This window comes from Salvelinus namaycush, chromosome 42, assembly GCF_016432855.1.
Source record: "Salvelinus namaycush isolate Seneca chromosome 42, SaNama_1.0, whole genome shotgun sequence".
Taxonomy (NCBI): Eukaryota; Metazoa; Chordata; class Actinopteri; order Salmoniformes; family Salmonidae; genus Salvelinus; species Salvelinus namaycush.
This window is the reverse complement of record NC_052348.1, coordinates 20166565-20185999: the sequence shown is the minus strand read 5'-3', so window position 1 is coordinate 20185999 and position 19435 is coordinate 20166565. Positions and strand designations below refer to the sequence as shown.

General features: G+C 41.5%; 1 protein-coding gene and 1 long non-coding RNA gene across 2 annotated transcripts; both read left to right on the top strand.

Annotated features, from left to right (window-relative positions):
• Positions 1 to 853: 853 nt before the first annotated feature.
• On the top strand, positions 854 to 7335 carry LOC120035068. Its single transcript, XR_005474104.1, has 3 exons — positions 854 to 1369; positions 5006 to 5072; positions 5215 to 7335. It is a non-coding gene; the product is annotated as an uncharacterized LOC120035068 (long non-coding RNA).
• Positions 7336 to 12558: 5223 nt separating this feature from the next.
• On the top strand, positions 12559 to 19356 carry LOC120035113 (fibrinogen-like protein 1). Its single transcript, XM_038981904.1, has 4 exons — positions 12559 to 12708; positions 14071 to 14159; positions 16495 to 16691; positions 19004 to 19356. Exons 1-4 carry the CDS (start codon positions 12651 to 12653, stop codon positions 19164 to 19166), a joined length of 507 nt encoding a protein of 168 aa, XP_038837832.1. The 5' UTR covers positions 12559 to 12650; the 3' UTR covers positions 19167 to 19356.
• Positions 19357 to 19435: the final 79 nt, after the last annotated feature.

Below are 19435 nucleotides of genomic sequence, written 5' to 3'. Positions count from 1 at the left end.
GTTTCTCTATGAATAATTGTAATATTGAGTAAAAATAAAATATATATATATTTTTTAAATTCTTGGTATATCGACAGAAAACGGATATTGTACACCAAGGACCTGGGGAAGAGTTGCAGGGTAGAGGAGAATAAAATAATGTGCTATAAATTGTGTAGCTCGAGAAATGCTTAGTTTTTTAAAAGTATCTATCATGCTAGAAAAGTTGAGGCCCCTGCCCAAGACATGTACTGCGGATTATACCATGTGTTTACGGTCAATTAAAATGTACGTTAACACGTCATCATTAAGCGACACCGACCATGGCTATTATTGTAATTTATGAAAACATAGTTCGCTTTTTGGTTTGAATGTAATGTTAGGGTTAAGGTTAGTGTTAGGTTTAAAATCAGATTTTATGAAGATAAATTGTAGAAATATGCGGGGTTTAGCCATCCAAGTGGGGTGCTTCATTTTGGTAGCAGTGAAGGAGTAACGTTAGCTAGCTACCTACTACGGATTCAATGGACTGCAGTGGTTCAGCTCAAACTTAATCTGAGTCCTACTACGGAAAACACAGCGAGACACCGTGCTTCCTGCCTGCCAACGGACTTTCTCTCCCCGATTGACCACCTCCTTCAGATGACCACTTAAACCATGAACTTTCTAATGACTTGTTTTTATAAATTACAGAATTTGTCTTTTTTTGTGCGCTTTGAGATGATTTCAAAAAGCGCTATATAAATATAATAAATTATGCCTTTGTGGCTGTTGTAACTAACTTTAGTGAAAAACCCATGTAAACCAGCCTTTCTTAAAGTATGGGTCGCGGACCTGTTAATGTTGGGTCGCGACGTGTCAGAGTAAATGTATAATTATGTAATGAATTACTGGAATTGATTTGGTTAAGTGCAACTACGGTCTCTGTTCAGTGCGCTCTCTGCTTAGCAACGGTCTTTGCTCAGTTTATCACCTGCGCGTGTGGAAGATGCCCGTGTGCTTCTCGGTTTTACCTGATCTTTTTTTTTGAATATCACTCCGCGACACACGCTGCAGCGTTGTGGTTCAGCAGCAGATGATGATGCGCTGTCAGCCACTGATTTGTCATTCACACTCGCCATCAAATTGACCCATGCTAGCAACAAGTTCTGACTGAGCTCAATCGTCATGAGAAGCCAATACACCGATGAGTTTCTCGCTCTTTCATACAAACTTTGAGAAATAACGAGGAGCTCCCTCAATGTGTTTTGTGCGGGAAAGTGCTTAGTAATGACTCATTCAAAACGAACAAATTCATATAACGACACGTCCTGACGGTAACGTTATACCAAAGGAATTATTTCAGAAGAGGGCAGAATGCTTCAGGAAACAGTGCTTCGACGGTGGAAAAGTAAGTCCGCTAGCAAGGTATTGTTGTCATTTTATAACAGGTGATGATAAGCAGAAATAAGGGAGTACTATCTCATAGTAGTATATGTGAGTTTCTCTTTCAAACAATCCCCTGGCCTTGTACACAGCTAATAGTTAACGCTAGCCAAAGCAAGCTAGCTACTGATAGTGCAACCCTAACAGTACAGATGAAGATGAAAAATCATCAGGCCTACTGTACTTCTTTCTGTAGAAAATATTGTTGAAAACAAGTCTAGGTTGGAACCGTTACTGTTAAAATACAAGTAATTTTTATTCTGAACTGATTGAAGCAAGATACTTTTTGGGGAAAACACACAGTTCTGGGTTTCTCATCTACAGCAAGAAGCGGTCTGCTGCCTAACTGAGAAAGCAGTATATGTTCTGGTCCAGTTTGGCACCACATACCTATGTCAGTCAGGGTTCTCAACTCAGGATTACTTAAAAAACAATTACTTAAAACAAGTACTTAAAAAACAAGTCTCAATGCTGCGCATGACCTCCGTGTTGCTCTGTCAAAAACTGATCCCAGAATAGACATGCTTGTTGAAAACTTAAACCAGCCACACACCTCTCATTAGGACTGTGTGTGTTTTCTGCTCTACATCCGTGTGATTGTTTTTGGAAATATTTTTTATTTAAATTGAACCTTTATTTAAATAGGTAAGTTAGTTAAGAACACATTCTTATTTTCAATGACGGCCTACCCCGGCCAAACCTGGACGATGCTGGGATAACTGTGTGCCGCCCTATGGGACTCCCAATCACGGCCGGATGTTATACGGCCTGGATCAATCAGTTTATTCCAGTTCAGAATAAAAATTATGACTTCTATTTTAACAGCAACAGCTCCAACCTAGACTGTCTTTCGGCAATAATTTCTACAGTAAGATGTACAGTAGGCCTGAACATTTTATCTGTACTGTTACTTAGGGTTGCACTATCAAAAATCCTGCGTGTCTGTTCTGTTATGTATCTGTGTGATGTGATCAATCAGTTTGTTCCAGTTCAGAATTAAAATGATTTATTGAATTTGAACAGCAACAGTTCCAACCTAGACAGATATGTAAGAGTTTTTAATGGGTGAAAATAAACATGAATAGTTATTTATATGGCAATTTAATTTCATTGTTTTTGTCTATATTGCATTTGTTTTAGGCGTAAGGGCAATGAAATGTACCAATATTTACATATAGTTGCATATGTTCCTAAACTTGGGTTCCAGGAAAACACCATTTCTAATTTGGGTCCCAGGCTGAAAAAGTTTAAGAACCCCTGATGTAAACAATCAACAGTCTACCTTTGTAAGGTTTTTCATCCAAACAAGACAGGTTTCATTCATAAACTGATTGTTTTGTAACATTATTTTGATGTTCAGATGGAATCACGTTCTGGTTGTGTCGGATTCAGACTGCATTTTTGCAACACCGGTAGCGTCGATCATGGAGATGTTGAGCGAAACCACCGCAGAAAAAATCTGCAAGCTCTTTGAGGATGGCTCCTCCAATTCATATTTGGAAATAAAGCAAAACATGGCTCAAGAAATACAATGCTATGAAAGAAGAATTAAACATGAATTGAAGTAATCGAAACGAGAATGGAAGGACTACTTGCCACACAGCCAGAGTGACAAAACCTACATTCGGTTAGCCGACTACACTAAATTCCTAGATTCATGATGGAGTTGAGTGGCGAATATTGTTGGCGAACAAGTTCCAACGTCACATAAAATACAAGTTTTTTAAAATAAAAATCAACGATTTCCGGGTCCGTACGGGAGTTGCAGCGATGGGACAAGACTGTAACTACCAACTGGATAAAAATGTAAAAAAGGTTTCAGCACACAAAGTAAATGCGTGCTATTCCTTGGGTGCTAAAATGCGTAGACTGGTCTCATAGACTAGACGTAAAGAAGTAAATGTAAATCTGGGATACACAAATTAGTATGATATGTTACATTTGGTATGGTTACATAAAATTGATTACTTAAGGAAAAAACAACAAAGGTTGCTTGTTCGAATCCCCGAACCGGCAAGGTGGAAAAAGCTGCCGTTCTGCCCTTGAGCAAAGCAGTTCGCTCCCCCCACAACAACTGCTGCCCGGGCACAGATGAAGTAAACGTCAATTAAAGCAGCTCCCCGCACCTCTCTGATTCAGAGGAGTTGGGTTAAATGCTGAAGACACATTTTGGTTGAATGCATTCAGTTGTGCAACTGGCTAGGTATCGCCTTTCCAAAAGGTTGCATGTTCGAATCTCGTCACAGGCAACTTTAGCAACTTTGCAACTACTTATTACTGTTTAGCTGCTTTTCAACTCCTTAGCATGTTAGCTAACCCTTCCCCTAACCTTAACTTTATAACCTAACTCCTTAACCCCTAGAGCTAGCTAACGTTAGCCACAACAAATTGGAATTCATAACATATCATACGTTTTTGCACATTTGTAACATATTGTACGAATTGCAATTTGTTAACATAATGTACAAAATGCATTTCGTTGTGCTGAGCAATAATTCTTTTTGAGGTCGTTTCGGTTATAAAAAAATTGTCACATTTCGATTTCGAATATTTTTTTCAACAATAAATGCATTATGAAATAATGAGATTACAATGATTTTAGAGCTTGTTAATGGAAATTCCAGAGTTTATAAACCCAGAGGCGCAACATTGCGAGACTTCCAGGAATTACGAAACAGACCAGGCTGATGTTTGGTGTTTGATAAGTCAATGAAAGAAGTGAAAAATTCTTCCTTAGTTGTTCATTTTCTCAATCTAAAGGCACAACCTAGATTTGAGCCAACATCTTAAGTAGTTGAACATGTTATTACTTCAACATCGTGAAAGTGACAAACTGACACATTTAAATTTGTCATAAACAACTTTATATCAAAGGAGTGCCTTTGAGTTCACGGCCTGCACATGCGCAGTTCGGCACGAGACGACCGTTAGACCCGATGACGTGTTTCTGCGCATGAGTTTAGCTAGCAAACGTCACCATGACGAGACCTAGTAGTGTGATGGGGGGTGATTTCATACTAAAGGTAGTGTCTCGGATTTACGTACAGAATAATACGAAATGCTCTGAGACCACGTTGCAATGCCAGCTATTCTTTGGGTGCTGAAATCTGTAGTTTTTGATAAAAAATTATTTTATTTGATGTCGGAGCTCCATTCCGCCCACAATAGTCGCTGCTCAACTCCATCGTACATCTTGGAGTTGAGTTTAGTCGTCTACTGTGCGTGTACCCTATCTGGCTAGCTACCAATTAACTTGCCAGACCCATTGAATGCCCCCACCAAAGTCTAAATTAGTCCTTGATAAGATGGAAAGAATGAAAATCAGCAGTGGATTTCTAGGTCAGCACAGGATTCGAGGTCCAGATTTGAATTTGCCTGAGCTAGAACCATGAACTCCAGTGTCCCAGCATAGTAGATCTGAGTAACAGAATGTGGAGTTGGCTATCACTTGCATGCTAACTTAATCTAATGATACATTTATAAACCAAACAACCACATCTGACCATTGGTCAGGTGGTTTGAAGTTGTAGTTTGTGACATAGATTCACTCACTCATTTGTCATCATTCTGACAGAGAATGGCAATGTCTCACTTTCTCCAGGAGAGGGAATCCTCTGCATGCAATTTGACTGAGGATGAGCACAACACTTTTAGAATGCACTGTGCTGGTGAGCCCACTACATCACTTTTTGTTGTTGTGAACAATTGTTTTTTATCCATTACATCACTTTATATGACTATCCATAATATTCCACTTGAAAATATCAGAATAATATTCCTGAATGAAAAACTATCTGTTTATTTCTACAGGAGGCAAGCGCCAAATTCCCAGGAGTCAAACAAGAGCATGTTGGGACGGTATTCATGAAATGGGCACAATGAGCAGTGGGAACAACACTGCTCTCAAGTCAGAGGCAGACACTGAGGGAATGATCCAGACAAAACAGCAGTCAGGAGCTGAACACAGTGAAGGTGTCTTCCTAAGTCTGAACCCAATTTTTTTGAACTCGGCCTCCCAGACGCCGAAGACTCCTCGTGTTCCTACGCCACAGACACCAGAAGACAGTCGACGCAGTTCTCAGACACCCCAGCGAGAGCAGCACCGCCGCTGCATCGACGCCAGCATAGCTCCAATACAGATTCCCCCAAGACAGGCAAGGAACCGCTACACTGCGGCAAGACTTTAAGCCAATACCCAGTACTAGAGGCACATGAAAGAGTGTACACAGTGGAGAAGACGTATATGTGCGACGCGTGCGGCAGGGGTTTTCGCAAGTCGGAAATCGCAACATGCACCTAAAGTTTCACGCCGGCGAGAAGCAGTTCGTCTGCACGTTGTGTGGGAGGAAGTTCATGACCTTGAGTCACATGAACATCCATGGTAAAGGGAAGGCGGTCAAATGTTGCAAGTGCAGGAAGTGGTTCCTGGATATAGACACGGCGCAGCACGGTGTGACCAACACCAACACTAACCTTCTCAGCTGTGAGGAAAGTTGTTCGCTCTAGCCTGTCATCTGAACAGACGGAGACAGAAACAATGCCAGTCACAATGAACAACAGAATCAATGGTTGTCTGTCTCTATCTTTCTGTGTTTGTCTGTCCGTCGGTCATTACGAAGAGAAGGCTGATGAACGTGATAGACTTGGTGGCTCAGGGTCTGAGTCCTTGCCTTCCATTCATGGGTTCAAATCCCATTTATTGTGCATTAGTGGACATTTCCACAAATGTCAATGTCAAAATGACAAAGAAAACTATTAAATGTGAAAGATGGTTGCTCTAGGGTCGAGTTCATGCTTTTCATCCGTGAGTTATGTGTTCGAAAACCCATCTCTTTCTCTTCTGCTTTAGTCACTGAATGTCGATGTCTAAACTACAAAGAGAAGTGTAATGAGTGTGAAGGAGTCTGTGGCTGGATCTCACCCAATAAGCACAGGGCTGTAGGTTTGAACCCAGTGCTCTGGAAGAGGGTTACCTCACCACTGAGGACTCCACTGGGTGGGACTGAAACACATAGAATGGCACAATAAATAGGTTTGGTTAAATCTTGTGGTTTCAGAACAGTAATCAGCAGTGGCTACGGAGGGAAACCTCTGGGAAAAGTAGACAACCCAATGCTTACAAGGCGAAAGCTTTATGACTGAGCCAACACCTCCTTCACGCTTCGCAAGCGTCGCTTCACTTCTCTTCCTATGATAGAGTTAAGGAAACATTGAAGAGTACACTAATAAGCCCATGTTGGAGCTGAAGATGGCAGTCTGTTAGCTCTGTGGCACCCACATTGGGTTTCCCTGTGACCTCTACTAGTCAGGGTCAATAATGCTGGTCAATAATGCCGGCATCAACAGGCTTTCTATATGTCACCCAGCATCAATTGGAGGTAGCTGTAGTTGGATACATGGCATCTCTACGCCAGCCAGCTCTCCCTCAGACACTTGCCTGGAGGCCTGGTCACATCAGACAAATACCTCGGGGCAGAATCACATCAGCATGTAAACACACCTCACTTCTGGAGCGATCAGACCATTCAGGCCACACCTCTGAACACACCTTACTACAGCTCACCGTAACTATCATGTGAACCAGCGGTATTCAAATCTTACCCTATAAGGTCTAGAGCCTGCTGGTTTTCTGTTTTACCTGATAATTAATTGCGCCCACCTGGTGTCCCAGGTCTAAATCAGCCCCTGATTGAAGGGGAAGAATGAAAAAGACAACAGTGGAACTGGCTTCGACATCTGGGGGGTCCGTATCCACAAAGTGTCTCAGAGTGCTGATCTAGGATCAGTTTAGCCTTTTAATTCATAATGAATAAGACTGAATGGACAGATACATTTATTAAAAACACATTCCACCAAATACTAATATATATTTTGATATGAGGAAGAAAAGCCTTATGCATGTATTTTATTTAACTAGGCAAGTCAGTTAAGAACCAATTCTTATTTACAATGACGGCCTAGGAACAGTGGGTTAACGACCCTGTTCAGGGGCAGAACGACAGATTTTTACCTTGTCAGCTCGGGGATTCGATCTAGCAACCTTTCGGTTACTGGCCCAAAGCTCTAAACACTAGGCTACCTGCCATCCTGAACAGTGAATTCCAAAATGATTGACACACTTGATAAAGATGAGCAAAAATTACTGTATAAAATAAATAATTAAAATACTGAGCTATATTGTATACAAAAAAAGGGGGGAAATGATATTATTTTATAATAATACAATTGCGCAGGGAAAGATTTAGTTTAACAAGTACTATTTTGCTTTCTCAAAAAGGTAGAGGTCCAAATTATTGACACCCCGGTTTTCAATACGTCACCTTGCGAGGATAACAGCACTGAGCCTTTTTCTAAATTGTTTTATGAGTTGGAGAACACCTTGGGATCTTAGACCGTTCCTCCAAACAGAATCCTTCCAGATCCTTCGTCTGCGCTTATGAACAGCCCTCTTCAGTTCAAACCACAGCTTTTCAATGGGTTTCAAGTCCAGAGACTGAGATGGCCATTGCAAAATGATGATTTTGTGGCCAATTAACATGGATTTTTAAGAGTGCTTGGGGTTATTGTCTTGCTGGAAGATGCACTTGCTGTCAAGTTTCAGGCTCTTATATCTAACATTTCCAGGTGCTAGTTAACGTTCATGATGCCGTTGGCCTTAACAAGGGCCCCAACGACCAGTGATCGTGCATACACAATCCCTCTCATAACATTATTTCTATAGAGTTACTTATAGCTCTCTGTGGTTCATTACAGCTGGAAGGTCCTCTGTTCTGAGACCAGTGTTCTGAGACCATGGCAAATGTTGTCCACGTATGTTTTGTGTGGTTTTCCCAGAGGTCTTCGTCCATGAGAGGGAACCCACAGTATGAGACTGCTGGCAGCCAGCTCAGGATGTCTTGACACACTGACCAGCAAATATCAGCCTCCTGGCACTGATCTTCTCACTGATCTTGGGTAGACCTCCCTACAGCTGTTGGTTGGTCAGGTATTGAAACCAGAGGACCCTTTTCACCTCTCAGCATCCTGGTGTAGCGACCATTTAGATGCTGGACAAGGGCAAAGAAACACACAATAATTGTTTAAAAAATATATCTACCTTATTCTGCCAACAAACAAAACTGTTTCAGTTAAACATTGTGCTTCCCTTAAAAGCCACAACACTATATATAGATGGATGGGCTTCCAGTTGGTTCAACAATATAATCATTACTGTATTGGTCCTTTATCAAAGAGACATTCAGGAGGATTCCAACAAAGTAAAAATAACACTGACAAACTATAGGAAAGCACCCTTCATAGATACAACCACAGTAGGTCCTGCTGTATGCAAACAACCCCTTCCCTGCATACAACTCAGACCTGGGCCAAAACACAGGAGAGCACCTGTACTTGGTAATATTCTAGACGGGTTCCTAGTGTACAAACTAGTTTAAACGTGAAAACTTTACATTACATTTGGATCGTTAATTTTAAGAACAAATCCCTAACTGAAAAACAATGGTCTTTTTTTTTTTACAACATTTTAATCACAGCGTAGTTATCACAAAACAACCACTAACAGGTCCTGATCATCATTATAAAGAGACACATTTAAATTAAACAAACCTAACGCAACAATGCTGTAACGTTAGAAGCATCATTCACCGACAACACATTCAATTGTTTGTGAAGATAGATCACTAGTCTGAAATAACACCTGTAAATGTGAGGTTCCAACCTAATGTTTTGTCACAGTTTAGGGCAGACAGTCAGGAACGTGTACTTTTTAATCTGTATGACATCATAGGGTTGTTGTAACATCACTCAATTAGCAGAGGATAGCCACAAACACTTCCACAAACTGTGTTTGCAATTGTGTGATTACTACAGGCTGAGTAGTGACTGCTCTCTAGTGGAGGAACGGCAGGACACAATCTTTGGCTGCGTTTAAACCCTGTTCTGATTCCCCCCACTAATTGGACTTTTGACTAATCACATCAGCTATTTTGCCATTAATTGGGCAAAATATCAGAATTGGGCTGCCTGTGTAAACTCAGCCTTCCATTTGATTTGAATAGTCACATTTACTAAAGTTTGTACCATTTTCTTCAATAGGGAATATATCCTCAAAAACCAAGCTAAAACATGAAACGGTCATCATTACACTTTACTTAAATTTTTTTATTTACTTACTATCACTTTTGTTTGACCTTTTCATCCAATCTTCCATGTTGAATTCCCTCTGAAAAATCTTCTGGTGCTAATTTAGTAAATCTGCTTCTACGTTTACACAGGCAGCCCAATTCAGATCTTTTGCCAATTATTTGCGTATATGATAACTAACTGATCATTTTCCTAATGTTTAAACAGCACAAAACCACACGGAAAATATGATCTTTTAACTTTCGATTTATACCACATCCATATGTGGATCTCAAACCTGATACAAACCAGATCCTCCACAAGTGACCTGCCTGGACGATCAGATCTGATGTTTTTTTGTAATTTTTACAGGTCACCTGCCGTTACCATGACAGGAAATGAGCATACATGCAGTAAAGAGGTCACTGGGACCCAAAACGTGGGGGAAGAACAACTGACCACTCTTGTTGAAGCCACGGAAAATCAAGGCTGACCGCAATACTGCAGGCATTGCTAGCAGAAAACTGGATCCCCCATTATAGTGAATAGAAAAATTGCCATTTTGTGGTCAATCTTCATGTAAATAAAACAATGTTTTGAAAACCAACATGGTACCAATAATTGCTTCTAATACACCGGATGTATGTCCTTGAACGGATTTTTAATTTATTTTTTAAATCCCACACAGAAAAAGTTAAGGATAATTGAGTTGCCAATGGAAGCCTGCAGAACCCCGGCCAGCCTTTAACTAAAGTTACTCATTGAGAGGGCGTAGCACTGAGCTTGCCTGCAATGCCACTTGCTGGAGTAGCTCAAACTGCTCATGTTATGTCTCCATGAGACTCCATTTTAACCAACTTCATTTGGTTTCAATGCGCTATGAAGTCTTCTCAATAGGAATGAATGGTGTCACGTGATCGATGGTTTTGTCCATTCACATATACACTAATTGGGGAATGTGCAAGGACGCCATCATTGTCGGCCATTAAAAACAATCTGATCTAACAAAGTGGATATTTGTTAAATCCGTCATGATTTATGAGTTCTAACAGGCCCACAATGTGGTTACTAACACCATATTTGGATATATTGGGCTGGCTGTTTTCGCTGCATAATATTTAGAAGTTATTTTTGGTGTTTAGAAATGTTTTCTGCTAAATGCTAACTCTTGTTTGTATAAGCTGGTAGCATAGCTAGGCATATAGAAATCGGTGGTGGTAGTTTAAGCCGTTTTTAAGTGTGATGCACTTGATTGTTGATGATGATATGAACATGTATTGGGGTTGACATCCATACAAGCATTATACCTCAAGATTGGTGGCAATGAGGAGATTCTGAATCTTTCCCCCCACGAGGAGGTAACGTGCATGGTGGCTCCATGGCGTTTCCATGGTGGCTTCATGGCGTTTCCTTGGTGGCTCCATGGCGTTTCCATTGTTTTGGTTGAATTCCATTGATCTCTTTACCGCATCTATGCGGTACTTCAGAGGCTACATTAGTGTGAATGTGGAAAGCTGATATGGGTCACCTGTAAAACTGAGTTTGGGCAGTCACAAAAATTGGATATAGAAAGAAAATCTGAGTTGGGTTCTTAGGGTGGCTGTGTAAACATAGCCCAAATGCCTTATTTATCCATCATAAACTGGATTGGTAAGATCTGAATCAAACCCATTGAATGAATAGAAGTAAATCAAAACTAGAGCTAAAACATGAAACAAGGGGAATGTTGACTTTAGGCAGGGAAAGTTACAAGTCGTTGAATTCAAATAAGAGTCGGAAGGGCCATGTTTAAGATCACGCCAGTAAAAAGTGGTATTGTATCACCAGTTGGGTTATGAGAAGGGAGGATAGATAGAGGGAAGACACTACAAAAGGCAACCCTCTTCCTACGCAATAGACCACTAGACATAACAAGGTTTAATAAGAAGGTCAATGGCCAGACTATGGTGGGAAGTCACTAGCCATTTTTCAAAGTACAGCAGAACACTCGTGCTGACTCCGATGTGTAGACACTAGTGTTGCGTCCCAAATGGAACCCTATTCCCTATATAGTGTACTACTATTGACCAGGTGCCATTTGGGATGCAACCAGTGTCTTCCATGGTGGGTTGTCAGAGGGTAGGGTGAACAGAGCGTCAGTAACACTGGTGGTTGAACATAGATCACACGCCATGGCAGGAGCGTCCACCATAGCAGTTTTGGGGCTTTTGTTCCTCACGGAATGCCACTCGGTAAGATTTATTTAGATTTTGATTGGCTTTGGTTCATATTGTGCAAAATTCTACTTCCTTAACACCCACATACATTGTGATGACATTTAATGTGCCATTTGGTGTATTCTGCATGCACCTGCATGTATGTTTGTGTGTGCATGCATCGTCTGTCTCTGCATCCAAATATAGTTCATATCAGATTATATCATAACAGGTTTCTTTATTTATGTTATTGTTTAATGTACTGAGATTAGCATTTGTAGGCTAACACAAATGAACAAACGTGTTCCTTTATCTTATCTTGAAAACTGATAGAACGGATCATTCTGATCCGTTAAATGAGTTGTATAGCCTGAGAGAGTGAACAGAGTCCCCCTCTCCCCCCTGTCCACTAGGCTCCAGTGCAGTGTGGGGAGATGGTGGGGCGTCTGCAGGCTGAGATGGAGGACCTGGTGAGGGTGATCAACGACCAGCACCACTACATCCAGGGGCTTCACCTCAGCCAGGCCCAGAAGCTGCCTCAGATCCCCCAGACACACCTCCAGACTGGGGGACAGTACAAAGGTCAGGCAGGGGGTAGAACCCCATAGCTCCTGTTGTTAATGTGGAATTCTATGGGTAGAACATAGAATTAATGGAATGTCTTTTTACTGAACTGAATTTAGTTTTTTTGTGTGATTCATGTTTGATTAGCTATTCAATTTCGTTTTTAAAACAGACATAAATAGTCAAAGATAATGCGCTGTATAAGGAATGGATTGGGTGCCATTTGGTGTGCATGCACTTTAACCATGTCCTCTGTGTGTTTAGACTGTGCTGAGATATATAAGGATGGGAACTCAGTTAGTGGCCTGTATATGATCAGACCGGACCAGGCTCCCTCCTCTTTCATGGTGTTCTGTGACATGAGTGATGGAGGAGGCTGGACTGTCTTCCAGAGGAGAAAGGACGGAACGGAGTCCTTCGACAGGTAGGTGGAAAGAAAACACCACTATCGACTGACAGGTTGATCAAATTAATTCATTTTAAGTTTTGATGTATTTTACATTAGATATCCTAACTAACACCTTTCGGTTTGCAACAAATTGTCATGGTATGCTTTCTCAAAGCTCCAGCACAGATCATGTATTGGGAGCAGAAAATATTTCTGGTATCAGATTGTTCTCACATAGAAACTTCATTGGGAGGAATGATGTTTAACATGCTTTTTACATTTGTATCACAAAACATGTTTTTGAAAATCGTGATAAAAGGGCCTAAAGTGGCTTCATGTAAGACCTACATGTCTCCTGTAAGACCTTATGACCTGTGAACCCGTACCAGATACAGACAACATCATGGTGTCATCATACTCTTTATAATGTGATCTAACTGATGGAATATGTTCAGACTCTGACATTCACATTCATTTATTCAACACTATAAATATGAATATGAATATCTCAAAACTACATTTTTTTATAAAAAAAAAGACATTGTTTGGAACAATATACTCTACAAGTACATCATATTTCCAGAGTGGGCACTTTGGTACTTTTAATGATATAACTCAAACATCTTTCCTCCCAATCACATTTTTGTGAGAATTGCCAAAACTATCTGAGATACCAAAATATTTTCCACTCGCCCTTCGTTGGTTTCAGGTTTAGCGTCACTTGCATGTGGGTGTGTCTCCCTCCCTCTACAGAGCGTGGGTGGAGTATAAGCATGGTTTTGGAGACAGCGAGTCAGACGGAGAGTTCTGGCTAGGGAACGACCCCCTACACTACCTCACCTCTCAAGGTGAAGAGGAAAACCTACAACTAGGGCCAAGAGCTTTTCCCCACCACTTGATCTGACCAGGAAAAACTCCCGGCCCCTAGGAACAGGCTGTAATAGTAATATGACCCAGAGTTGTTCCTGGCCTTAGTCAGGTTATAACTAGGACACAGAGTTTTCCTTGTCAGGTAACAACTCTTGGCTAGAAAAAACATCTAAAAGGCATGTGGCCAAATTCACATGGAATGTACCTAATAATGACAATGAATTGCTTTTATATTACATAGAGCTTTTAACTACAGTAGATCTTAAAGAGCCCTATTTCCAACTTGAGATAAGTTGACTTAAAATGGACTCAAGTCCAAAAATGTTGACATAAGTCAATCTTTTAATGGCTTAAGTCCTTGTTAAGTTTACTTCTCTCAAGTCTGATCATGGCCCCGAGTGCTTTACATTGTACGAGGCCACAGCAACTCAACTCAACTCATCCACCACCACTACTGTCTCACCCACCTGGGTGACAATTGGTGGCCACTTTGGCTCTTTATGACCTGTATTTGACTCTGTTTTCTAGGCGACTACAACCTAAAGATCAACATGGAGGACTTTGACGGAAACCAGCGCTTCGCCAAGTACAAAAACATGAAAGTGGATGATGAAAAGGTACACGTGAACACAACACCACGGTCTTTACTGCAGACATTCCTCACATGGAACAGACACGGTTTTCCCATAACACTGGGTGTCACTATTTTGTCTACTCTTGTTCAAACTGTACCAAAGGCAGTTCAGATCTTGATAGAACGTAAAGAACAAGGACGTGTGTAGTATTTCGCCTTCTTTTTTAATGCAACACACCCCCCTTTCCCTTTCTTTGTTGACATAAGTCCCTGTTCGCAAAAAACCGAACCAATCTACCGTTCATACTGTATAAACTGGGGATTACCAGGACTAGTATACAGAGCATGCGCTGATCAGCTGACATTTTCAACCTCTCCCTAACCATGTCTGTAATACCTTTAACATGTCAAGTTGACCACCATAGTTCCTGTGCCCAAGGATGCCAAGGTAACCTGTCTAAATGTCTACCGCCCTGTAGCACTCACAACTGTAGCAATGAAATGCTTTGAAAGGCTGGCCAGAGCTCACATCAACACCATTATCCCAGACACCCTGGACCCACTCCAATTTGCATAACACCCCAACAGATCCACAGATGACACAATCTCTATTGCATTCCACACTGCCCTCTCTCCACCTGGATAAGAGGAACTCCTAGTGTGAGAATGTTGTTTATTGACTACAGCTCAGCGTTCAACACCTATAGTGCCCTCCAAGGTCATTACTAATCTCAGGACCCTGGGACTGAACACCTCCCTCTGCAACTGGATCCTGGACTTCCTGATGGGCCGCCCTCAGGTGGTGAGGGTTGTCAACATCACATCCACCACACTGATCCTCAACAAATGGAGCCCCTCAGGGTGCGCGTAGCTGCACACAACTCCAATACCGTCATTAAGTTTGCTGACGGCATGACGGTGGTAGGCCCGATCACCAACGACGATGAGACAGCCTATAGCAGGGCTCTCCAACCCTGTCCCTGGAGAGCTACCTTCCTGTAGGTTTTCATTCCAACCCCAGTTGTAACTCACCTGATTCAGTTCATCAACCAGCTGATTATTAGAATCAGGTGTGCTAGATTATGGTTGGAGTGAAAACCTACAGGATGGTAGCTCTCCAGGGACAAGGTTTGAGAGCTCTGGCCTATAGGGAGGTCAGTGACATGGCAGTGTGGTGCCAGGAGCTGATCGTGGTCTCCAGGAAATGGTTGGCCGACAACAATGCCTCTTCCACATCAGGAGGCTGAAAAGATTTGTCATGGGCCCTCAGATCCTCAAAAAGTTCTACAGCTGTACCATTGAGAGCATCTTAACTGGCTGCATCACTGTTTGGTATGGCAACTGCTTTGCATTCGACCACAAGGTGCTACAGAGGGTAGTGCATATGGCCCAGTACATAACTGGGCCGAGCTCCCTGCCGTCCAGGACCTCTATACCAGGCGGTGTCAGAGGAAGGCCCTAAAAATGATAAGCCACCCAAGTCATGGACTATTCTCTCTGCTACCACACGGCAAGCGGTACCGATGCACCAAGTCTGGAACCAACAGGACCCTGAACAGCTTCTACCTCCAAGCCATAAGACTACTAAATAGTTAACCAGACTATCTACATTGACCCCCCTTTGCACTAACTCTTTTGACTCATCACATACACTGCTGCTACTGTTTATTATCTATCCTGTTACCTAGTCACTTTACCCCTACCCGTATGTACATATCTACCTCAATTACCACAAACACCTGCACATCGACTCGGCTATGTACACGGGGTACCAGTACCATGGTATCGCTACTCATTGTGCATTTATTATTACGTGTTATTACATTTCTATTATTTTATTTCTCTCTGCATTGTTGGGAAGGACCCGTGAGTAAGTATTTCACTGTTAGTCTACACCTGTTGTTTACGAAGCATGGGACAAATACAATGTGATTTTAATGTCCTTGAGCAAAGGTCCTGGGGAAAACCAGCAATCCTCTTCATTCACCTACTCATATTAGCCCATCGTGGAACAAGATAAATATTTGTAGACAGCAGTATTCAGAAAGATACACCTCAGCAGTGCTCTGTTTAGGAGAACATTGACTGTGTTACAGTATAAGCATGTTACATACCTTGGTCTATCACTCCTGGTCCTCAGCCTATTACCTAAAGTTGTGGTACCTTTTACACTAGGCGTGGGGGAATTCTGGCCCAGGACTTCTGCAGTGTGTGCACACCAATGTAGGCATTTGTTTGAGGTCTAAATTGAAGACCACAATTAGTTGAAATTTGAGATCAGGTGTTAGGTTAAAGGGGATAGTTAAGTGATTTTACATAGTTAAATATTTAAAATCACTGAATTATTACTCCCTAAAATACTCCTCTTCCCCCTCCAGAACCAGTATAAGCTTCATCTGGGTGAGTACACTGGCAATGCGGGGGACGCCCTCCCCGAAGCCCACCCCTCTCCCAGTGGGCAGTGGAACAGTCTAGGGGCCGGTCAACAGGGAGTCAAGTTCAGTACCTACGACCATCCCAACAAGGACGATGAGAAGTGTATCCGCCATGACATGTCAGGGTGGTGGTTCAGCAAGTATGACCTTCTGCATTACTGTGGAGATTTAGTTACCTCTGAACAACAGAGTATTGGCCTCCTGTATTACTGTGGAGATTCAGTAACCTCTGAACCACAGAGTATTGGCCTTCTGCATTACTATGGAGATTCAGTAACCTCTCAACAACAGAGTATTGGCCTACTGACTCTGAACAACAGAGTATTGGCCTCCTGTATTACTGTGGAGATTCAGTAACCTCTGAACCACAGAGTATTGGCCTTCTGCATTACTATGGAGATTCAGTAACCTCTCAACAACAGAGTATTGGCCTCCTGTATTACTGTGGAGATTCAGTAACCTCTGAACCACAGAGTATTGGCCTTCTGCATTACTATGGAGATTCAGTAACCTCTCAACAACAGAGTATTGGCCTCCTGTATTACTGTGGAGATTCAGTAACCTCTGAACCACAGAGTATTGGCCTTCTGCATTACTATGGAGATTCAGTAACCTCTCAACAGAGTTTTGGCAAAAACATTTATTTTCCACATACACTCCCGACTCCCCTACATATTTATTTGGACAGAGAAGCTAAAACTTTTAATTTGGCTCTATACTCCAGCATTTTGAGAGAAAATGTTTTGTATGATACAGTATAAAGTAACACCTTTTTTACCATTTAGAAATGAATGCACCCCCATTTGAAGGTGTCATAGGTACTTGGACAAATTCACTTATAGTGTATACAATTTAGTCAAGTTTAGTATTTGGTCCCATATTCCTATCCCGTAATGACTACATCAAGCTTGTGACTACACATTTGCAGTTTGATTTGGTTATGTTTTTCGTGTTATGTTTACATATAATCATGAATGAGTCGTGAATAATGACAAGTGAGAAAGTTACAGATGCACAAAGATCATGCCCCCAAAATATGCTAACCTCTCACCATTACCAATAACAGAGGATACAACAAAACATGCTAACCTCTCACCATTACCAATAACAGAGGATACAACAAAACATGCTAACCTCTCACCATTACCAATAACAGAGGATACAACAAAACATGCTAACCTCTCTCATCATTACCAATAACAGAGGATACAACAAAACATGCTAACCTCTCTCACCATTACCAATAACAGAGGATACAACAAAACATGCTAACCTCTCTCACCATTACCAATAACAGAGGATACAACAAAACATGCTAACCTCTCTCACCATTACCAATAACAGAGGATACAACAAAACATGCTAACCTCTCTCACCATTACCAATAACAGAGGATACAACAAAACATGCTAACCTCACTCACCATTACCAATAACAGAGGATACAACAAAACATGCTAACCTCTCTCACCATTACCAATAACAGAGGGTACAACAAAACATGCTAACCTCTCTCACCATTACCAATAACAGAGGATACAACAAAACATGCTAACCTCTCTCACCATTACCAATAACAGTACTCTCACCATTACCAATAACAGAGGATACAACAAAACATGCTAACCTCTCACCATTACCAATAACAGAGGATACAACAAAACATGCTAACCTCTCACCATTACCAATAACAGAGGATACAACAAAACATGCTAACCTCTCACCATTACCAATAACAGAGGATACAACAAAACATGCTAACCTCTCACCATTACCAATAACAGAGGATACAACAAAACATGCTAACCTCTCACCATTACCAATAACAGAGGATACAACAAAACATGCTAACCTCTCACCATTACCAATAACAGAGGATACAACAAAACATGCTAACCTCTCACCATACATAACAGAGGATACAACAAAACATGCTAACCTCTCACCATTACCAATAACAGAGGATACAACAAAACATGCTAACCTCTCACCATTACCAATAACAGAGGATACAACAAAACATGCTAACCTCTCACCATTACCAATAACAGAGGACGGTAGTATTTTTTTAGGGGTATGATATTTATGCCTCTAACTTTCTCACTCATCATTATTCACGATTCATTCACGATTATCCGTAATCATGGTAGCATCCACATTAATGTAGAATTGTTGAGAAATATTATATTCTTATTTACACAAAGTGACTCCAAAATGACACGATACATTATTTGCCCTTTTCTATTGGGCACAACATAATCTGAAACACAAATCAATCAATGGTTGCGTGCCATCGACAGTGTTATTGACTGAAAGATTGCTATAACATATGATATGGTTAGCTGGTAAAATACTTATCCAGGAGTTGTAAGATCTGGCAACGTCCAAGCAATGGAACGCGACCTATTACTATGAATCTCAGATGTTGGTGTCATTCTGCGTCTCTCCACCAGGTGTGAGTCTGGCAACTTGAACGGTCACTACTACAACGGGTCGTACCAAGCGGTGATGGATGACGGGGTGGTCTGGTACACATGGCACGGCTGGTGGTATTCAATCAAATCCGTAGTCATGATGATCCGGGCCTCCGACGTCCATCCGGCTGGATCCAACTGACCAGAACGCCAGACGACATCGATCCTGTTAGAGTTTTGCCTCAATTAGGATAGGCTAAAGGTGGCGTTACGTCATAGAGAACATCCAATCATAACAATTTTGATGCTAATTGAGGTAAAACAGTAATTCTGCTCATAGATTATTAAAGGATTACATTTATTTTCATCGTCAATTGCACACCAAAAATGTATTTCAGCTTTTAACCCAACCCCTTTGAATCAGAGAGGTGTGGGGGGCTGCCACATTGGGTTCCAGGGGAGCTGTTGTTG

Excerpts from the sequence above, each read along its gene's own strand:
- LOC120035113 (XM_038981904.1), top strand. The coding sequence starts at position 12,651 with ATGGAGGAGGCTGGACTGTCTTCCAGAGGAGAAAGGACGGAACGGAGT. Across the intron at positions 14,160-16,494 it reads TGAAAGTGGATGATGAAAAG|AACCAGTATAAGCTTCATCT; the intron begins GTACACGTGAAC and ends TTCCCCCTCCAG. Across the intron at positions 16,692-19,003 it reads TCAGGGTGGTGGTTCAGCAA|GTGTGAGTCTGGCAACTTGA; the intron begins GTATGACCTTCT and ends TCTCTCCACCAG.